This window comes from Octopus bimaculoides, chromosome 1, assembly GCF_001194135.2.
Source record: "Octopus bimaculoides isolate UCB-OBI-ISO-001 chromosome 1, ASM119413v2, whole genome shotgun sequence".
NCBI lineage: Eukaryota > Metazoa > Mollusca > Cephalopoda > Octopoda > Octopodidae > Octopus > Octopus bimaculoides.
In genome coordinates this window covers 146,624,021-146,632,579 of record NC_068981.1, presented here as the reverse complement: position 1 = coordinate 146,632,579, position 8,559 = coordinate 146,624,021, and the positions used below count along the sequence as shown (strand labels likewise).

At 38.5% G+C, this 8,559-nt stretch overlaps 1 protein-coding gene across 3 annotated transcripts in view; it reads left to right on the top strand.

The window, feature by feature from the left end:
• LOC106883578 (GATOR complex protein Iml1) overlaps nt 1–8,559 on the top strand; it is a 131,247-nt gene that overhangs the window by 76,759 nt on the left and 45,929 nt on the right. For 2 of the 3 annotated variants that reach the window (XM_052971318.1, XM_052971322.1), the window contains one exon: nt 611–721. The exons of the other annotated variant lie outside the window; for it this stretch is intronic. In XM_052971318.1, coding sequence (XP_052827278.1) covers nt 611–721 — 111 coding nt within the window. The remainder of the gene's footprint in view (nt 1–610; nt 722–8,559) is intronic. 3 annotated transcript variants of the gene reach the window in all.

Here is an 8,559-nt window from a genome sequence, read left to right as displayed (position 1 = left end):
TATATATATATATATATATATATATATATATATATATATGTGTTTTTTTATGTATATATAAACATATATATGTATATACATGTAAAGGGCCCTTTTCTTTTGAAATTCCCCTGCCGTAACAATCTCTTACTTGAGAAAGAAGGAATGGTTGGCAACAGAAGTGCATCCAACTATAAAAACCTTATGTAAATTTATTCCTGTGAAATACATCCTTGCATGGAAAAAGCAGACATTAAATGCAATGCTATGACTGGCACGAATAACATGTCATTAACAAAGCATGCTTAAAACCAAATCTGAAAATAAATGTGTAAAGTTCAAAATACTTTACACATGTTGCAATTATTGTAACTCTGAATAACTGTTGTCAAATATATTAATGAAATATTTTAGGAAATTTTTTTTAATTTACAGCTGGAATTTTGATAGTTGATTCGATGAAAATCCTCAAGGCTGCTCAGATCCATTTTGTTGTACATGCAGCCTACTCAATTTGGTATGCAAAAAGAAATTTGTGTGCCTCTTGGTCTGTTCTCAATACAGGCTAAAACATTATCAGTATGAATCCTTGTAATAATATCTGTTTGTTATTGTTGTTGTTATATTGCAGGTTGGGACTGGAGACCATTGAACCGGCAAGAAACTTCTCGTGCATCATCACATCTCATAAAACAGATCTTAACAGCCGATTATAATACTCAGCATTTCTGTGCTGGCATAAGTATGACAATCATTCATCTCACTGGCTGATTAGTTTTCATGATTTATTTTTATTCCTTTTGTGTCTATTGGTCATAATTTTCTTTTTTTTCTTCTCCCTATTGCCTTTCTTTTTATATATCTACAGCTTTTAATTAATATTAACACTAATAAATTATCTGTCTGTCCAACCTGTGCTAGCATGAATGGAGAGAGGAGGGGAAAGAAATTAGATGCTAATAAGTAGTACCTTTATATCAGCTTGCTTTTCTTGTTTTGTTTTAATAGGAAATATAGTTTGCTTATGCTTTTGTCTATCATGGTTGCATGTTAATTATTTGTTTTTGTTGTTGATGTTTCTGTTGTAGATCACTCACAGATTGTATTGTGTAGGCATGAATGTCTGTTTTTTCTTTGTCTTAATTCAAAATGTTAATATTGCTTCTCTTACAGTGATATTACTAACAATATTGTGACAATTCTGTTTTCATTTTTCTTGACTGTCTACCATTCATCGTTTCCTTGTTAGCACAAGAGCCTGGAGGTATTGTTATTGTTATTGTTGTTGTTGGAGGAAGGATGGTATTGTGCCTTGTTTTTGTGAACACCTTCATGTTATTGCAGCACATAGTTTATTATTTATTTTTATTGTTACATACTTTACTTTGAAGTGGAAGTGGAGTCTCTTATCAGCTAGGTAGACTGAGGCAAAATTATGTACCTTTCTTCAGATTGCAATAATTACAACACTATAACTGCCAGCAATGTTTGAACTCAATCATGAGGTCAGTAGACTAGCAGATTAACCACACAGCCCCTGGTGGGAGGATATATATATATATATATATGTGTGTGTGTGTGTGTGTGTGTGTGTGTGTGTGTGTGTGTGTGTGTGTGTGTGTGTGTGTGTGTGTGTGTGTGTGTGTGTGTGTGTGTGTGTGTGTGTGTGTGTGTATTTAAAAATCTTTTTTTTAAATGCTATTCAGTTACAGTAATTCCTTTTGTTTTTTTTTTGTAGTGGTTGCGGTAGTAGTGAAGAATAGTTGGAATAGGTTTTGTAATAATCTATAATTTACAGTCTTTCTTTTAAATTTAATTATCACTTAGTCCAATTACTAATTAATTGATAAGTTCAATTTTTGTAGCAGATAGATATCATCATCTTTTAACGTCTGCTTTCCGTTCTGGTATGGGTTGGTCGGTTTGACTGACAACTGGCAAGTCAGGAGGCTGCACCAGGCTCCAATCTGTTCTGGCAAGGTTTCTATAGCTGGATGCCCTTCCTAATGCCAACCACTCTGATAGTGTAGTGGGTACTTTTGATGTGCCACTGGCACAGGAGTCAGTCAGGTGGCACTGGCATCGACCATGCTTGAGTGGTGCTTTTTTGCGTGCCACCGGCAAGGGACCCAGCCAGGCAGCACTGGCATCAACCATGCTTGGGTGGTGCTTTTTATGTACCACCAGCACAGGAGCCAGTCAGGTGGCAGTGGCATTGGCGACACTTGAATGATGCCTTTTACGTGCCACCAGCACGGGTGCCAGGCAGGTGGCACTGGCATTGGCCATGACCACAATTTCACTTGACTCAACAGGTCTTCTCATGCATAGCATATTGCCCGACGATTGTAGGGTACTTTTAAACGGGCCAGTTATGCAACACTGACATCGGCCATGGACATGACATGATCTCATTTGGCTGGCTGGGTCTTCTCAAGCACAGCATATCTCCAAAGGCTTCGGCCACTTGTCTGTGAGGCCCAATATTCGAAGGTTGTGCTTCACCACCTCATCCCAGATATTCTTGGGTCTACCTCTTCCATAGGTTCCCTCCACTGTTAGGGTGCGACACTTCTTCACACAGCTATCCTCATCCATACGCAACACATGACCATACCAGCACAGTTGTCTCTCTTGAACATCACATCTGATGTTTCTTATGTCCAATTTTTCTCTCAGGGTGCTTACTCTGTCATGTATGTACTCTGACGTTACACATCCAATGGAGCATACTAGCTCCATTTCTTTCAAGCCTGTGCATTTCCTCAGCAGTTACAGCCCATGTTTCACTGCCGTGTAACATGCAGGCATCATACAGTCTACCTTTCACTCTGAGCAAGAGGCCCTTTGTTACCAGCAGAGATACGGGCTCTTTGAATTTTGCCCAGGCTATTCTTATTCTAGCAGCTATGCTCTCAGAGCATCCACCCCCACTACTGACTTGGTCAGTTGGGTAACAAGCTATCAACTACTTCTAGTTTTTCCCCCGGCATGTGATGGAATCTGTTTTCTGTACATCTTTGGTGTTTATTGTCCCTGTGCATCTGCCACACACAAAACTATCTTCCCAGTTAACCTTCCTTTGATAATGCTGCCCCTCTTATATGTCCATAGCTTACACCAGGTACATCTTATGGAGTTTCTAGCTATGCCTTTTCTGCAGATTGAGCAGGGCCATCTACCAGAAGGGATTTGTGATTCGTCTGCTATATTGACTCTTAAGGCTCTTCGATTCTAGACCTTGCTTCCACACCTGAAACTTCTCTAGTTCTGGTAGTGACTCAACTATTAGAGCAAGGTCATCAGCATAGAAGAGCTCCTGGGACAGCGTGTTTTGAATTCCTCTGTTATTGCCTGCAGGACTATGATGAACAAGAGGGGGCTGAGGACTGATTCTTGGTGAACCCCTACTTTTACCTGGAATTCTTCACTATGCTCGTTGCCAACTCTCACCTTACTGACAGCACCCCTGTACATGGCTTGTACAATTCTCACTAACCACTCATCTATCCCTAGTTTCCACATTGACCATCGGATAAGGGATTGGGAGACCCTGTCAAAGGCTTTCTCCATGTCAATGAAAGCCAAGTACAGAGGTTTATCTTTGGCTAGGAATTTCATCATCATCATCACCACCACCATCATTACTACTACCAACATTGTAGTTAATGTCCTGGTTTCAAATTTAGTTGTGGTCAACTTTGCTTTCATCCTTTCAAGGCTGACCTTTCAGGGTTGATAAAAGAAGTACCGGTTGAGCAAAGGGGTCAATGTAATTAACCAGCCCCTTTCCACAAAATTCCAAGTTTTGTGCCTCTAGTAGAAAGAATTATTTTATGCCTACTTCCCAAGCTTGTAATGAGGAAAGAATCACTAAGTAAATGTACTACAGTGTACAGTAATTGTGGTAAAATATATTCAGAGAATAAAATGCTCTAGCATCTGCTTAATGATAAAAATAAAATTATCATGTTAGTGTTAACATATTTAATATAGAAAGCATTAAAAGCCAACTAATAATAAAAAAAATAGAAGCAATTATTGAAGAGAAAGCAATACTAGCCATTGGTTAATATTATTTTGAATCTTTTGGTAAGAGAGATAAATATGAATGTGTTTGCTGCTCTACTCTTTCTTTTAATTCTCTAACCATATTTCTTATTAAAAGTTTGTTTATATACACTTGTGGTTGTTACACTTCTGTATTGTTTTCTTTTGTTATTTAGAAGCGTTCTTTAAAAGTTGCTATTATTCAGCTTTCAGTCAACTCTGTTCCAAAAGACCAATGATTAAAGGTGTCGAAGCCATAGTCAAGCTCTCTTCCTTTCTCACATAGTGTATTCTAAATGAACATAATTCCAATGTCTCATTTTTTGAAGACGACGATGATGATGATGATCATCATCATTTAACATCCATTTCCATGCTGGCATGGGTTGGACAGTTTGGCAGAAGCTGGCCAGCTAAAGGGTTGTTCAGGCTCCATGTCTGTTTTGGTATGGTTTCTATCGCTGGATGCCTTTCCTAACACCAACCACTTTACAGAGTGTATTTACGCAGCACTGGCATGGGTGCTTTTTATGTGGCACCAGCACTTACAAGCCCACAAGATTAGGGAAGCTCAGCTGGAGAGGGTCTCAAGGAGTAAGCCTGGATGCAAGGGCAACCACATTTTACTTAACTTGGCATGTCTTTTTAAGTACAGCAAACTGCCAGGAGTTTCAGTCCCTTGTCATCCTCTCTGTGAGTCCCAACGTTTGTAGATCCTTTCTCACCACTTCATCCCATGTCTTCCTGGGTCTACCTCTTCCATATGTTCCCTCTACAATTTGAGATCAGCACCTCTTGATGCAACTATCCTCATTCATACCAGCGCCGTCTTCTCTCTAGCACACTACATCTGATGCTACATATACCCACTTTTTCTCTCAAATCACGCTCTATTGTATATGCACACTGACATTACCCATCTAGTGAAGCATACTGGCCTCACTTATTTCTAGTCCTCACATATCCTCAATAGTCACAGCCCATGTCTCACTGCCATGTAGCATAGTTGTCTGTACATAGGCATCATACACTCTGCCTTTCACTCTGAGGGAAAGGCCCTTTGTTACTAACAGATATAGTAGCTCTCTGGACTTCACCCAGCCTATTCTTATTCTAGCAGCTATGATTTCGGAATGACCACCCCCACTACTAACTTGGTCACCTAAGTAATGGAAACTGTCTACTACTTCTAGGGATCCCCCCTGGCATAAGAGGAAGTCTATTTTTTTTTTACATTCCTGATGTGTAATGTACCTGTACATCTGTCACATGTAAAGACTACTTTCTCCATTTGTCATCCAGTGATACCTCTTACGTGCCCACAGCTTGCACTGGGTACACCTTATGGAGTTTTTCCTGACATGTATCAAGTAGGGCCATCTCCCTGAAAGTGCTTGTGATTTGTCTGTTTTCCTACTAATCAATACTTTGGTCTTTGCTACGTTAATTCTAAGGCCCTTTAATTCCAGACCTTGCTTCCATACCTGAAATTTCTTCTCTAGTTCTGGTACTGATTCAGCAATAAGAACCAGGTCATCAGCATAGAGAAGCTCCCAGGGGCATCCAGTCTTAAATTCCTTAGTTGTAGTTTGGAGTTGGGGATAAAAATCGACACTTGGTGAACTCCTACTTGTACACTAAACTTCTTCCTATACTCATTGGCGACTCTCACCTTACTAACAGCATCCCTGTACATGGTTTGCACAACTCTCACTAACCTCTCATCTATCCCTAGCTTCCACATTGCTCACCAAATAAGAGAGCAGGGGACCCTTTCAAAAGCTTTCTCTATGTCAACAAAAGCCAGAGACAGGGGTTTATTTCTGGCCAGGTATTTCTCCTTCCATTGTCTCACCAGAAAGACAGCTATGATGGTGCTTATCCCTGGCACAAATCCAAACTGCATTTCATCTATGATCCTTTCTGCAACTTTCAACATCTGGTCCAGCTATTTGACACCCCTGTAATCATTTCTGTCTAGGGCATCACCTTTGCCTTTGTAGCAGTTGACTATAATGTCAGTCATTGGGTATGACCCCCTTGTGGACAACTTGATTGACTATATGGGTGACCAGGTTATATCCCACTCCGCCAACGATTTTAAGCATGGTGGGCTGGACGCTTTCCCTGTCTTTATATCCTTAATTGTTTTATCTACTAAGTTACTGTTGATTCAAATAGCTAGCATTTGTTGGGTCCACATTCAGCAGCCTTTCATAGTGGCACTTGCAAGCCTCCTTCTTTGCAGAATCACTAACTGCAAGTGAGCCATCATCTATGCAAACATTTCTCCCTTACCACATCATGACTTTCTCTGATACACTGTCTAGCAGATTGAAACACTTCAAGCCTCTGATCCTTATAATGCAGAACATTGGCAAACTTCCTCCTTTCTGCTTCTCCCCTGGCTATCTACACCTGTCTTCTAGCCTCTCTCCTAGCTACGTGATATAGTTCCCTGCTACCACCACTCTTCCAGTCCTGTTTTTTTGCTCTAATGACCTTGTGTACAGCATCATTCCACCACCACATCACCCGAGGTTTGGTTGGGACTTTGCATCAGCTGTAGATTTGGTCTGTGGTACTCAGTAAGCTGTCCCCCAGTTGCTCTCTACGACACAGGTCTGTAGTTTCTCCTTCTCGTCAAATTTCTCAGTTAGGGTGTCCCTAAATCTCTGACCACATAAAGGATCCTTAAGCTTCCAAATCCTTCTTTTCCAGATTGACCTGCTTCTTAGCATCCTTCTAGCCTGAAGTCCAAAGCCACTAATAAAGACTAGTCCTTGCTGGGGTGGATGGGGGTACATTCTTCACTAATTTATGTTGTGTGGATGTGGATATTAATGACTTGTAGGGATGCAGTATTTCATTATGCAACCATGATATACTTTAAAGTATATTAAATGTTTTTGTAAGTCAGTACCGTGGATATGACTGTTGTTTCTGGTTGGTAGAGTGTTCATGCTGATGCCTCCTCATTGACTTGTTCTATAAAAAAGAAGTATACAATGTAAAAGGAATATAACAACTATAACTGAACTGGATTATAATTTTCAACTACAATATAACATGGTTAGACATATGTCCTACATTTATAATTAGAATTCAATCCACCTGTTAGATTTTTTTAATTGTAATACAAAGACTGATATTTCTATGGATATGAGAAGAAGCAGAAGAATAAGCCAACTTCACTAGGTTAGAAAATACAAAAGTTCATGAATTATTTTTCTGTTTTTTAATCACTTGGTCCTTCGCTCCCTTTTGTAAACTTCACTCTTTTGCAAGTATTTAGGCCAGACTTCCTGTTTAAGGATACATCTCTCTCTCTTCTCCTTCTCACAAGTCCGAAAGCGCTTATAAAAGGTCATAGGCAGTGTCTTTTGTCTTTATTCAAAGATGAAAGGAAAAAAAAAAAATGAAGATCTTGATTATCATTACTAATCACAGTAAATACTTTTCTATGTTGACCTGGATTCTACATCTTTCCATATGTGAAATCTCAGTCTAGGGTTCATCTCCTTATCTTCGGTTTGTTATGCGTGTTTCATCTTAGGTCTACTGAATCATTTACTTCTTTCTAACTCTTATAATTTCTGTAATCAGCATGTATTATCCACATCCACTTATAATAACATGTCTGCACCAATACACTCATACCAGTCAACAAACCAATTGATGTGTTTGCTATTCTCTTTATTTTTTTCTTGCACTGCCCCAACTGTCTCTTGACTTTGCATTGCTGTTCATTCGATCATACTTGACACCTTCCTCTACAATTGTTGCACATCTTATATCTTTTCTGCTTTTGTTTACTTTTTATTTTTTAAAAATTTTGTATCAAGTAATTTATGAACAAAAGTATAATTGATTACAGGTTTCCAGTGGGTAAATCATTAGTTCATTGCATATATATAATCTCTTGTCACTTGATAATGCAAGTGATTAGGGACTATCGAAAGTGGAAGAACAAATACCCTCTTGGAGAGTTTTATTTGAAAACACTTTGTTTTTTCTCAATGATGATCTTTGTTGATATATTTCAGCAAAAGACACATAACCACAAACACACACACACACAACATGCCAACAATCTTATGTTCATATACACTTGTACACACACTTACATTAATCTGAGGTTATTATTTTAAAGCAAGTTTTAAGCATAACAATGGAACATTTACTGATTAGAGGACTCAATACTAAGTGTAGAGTCAAACTTTTTGGCAAAATCTGTGTTAACTGCTTGAACAAGCCACCATATGAAACTCAAATGCCATATATATATATATTTATATATTTATTCATATAATGGATACTAAAACGAATGGTTTGCACCTGGTAGCTTACTGGCGAAGCACAGCCATTAAATAAAATAACAGATGGTAAAAATGAGAAATGAACACAATGCTAGATGTGTCGAAACAGCTCTCGTGATTAATAATAAATTCTCATATATTCCATATATATATATATATATATATCTATATTTATGTGTGTGTATATATATATATATATATATATATATAT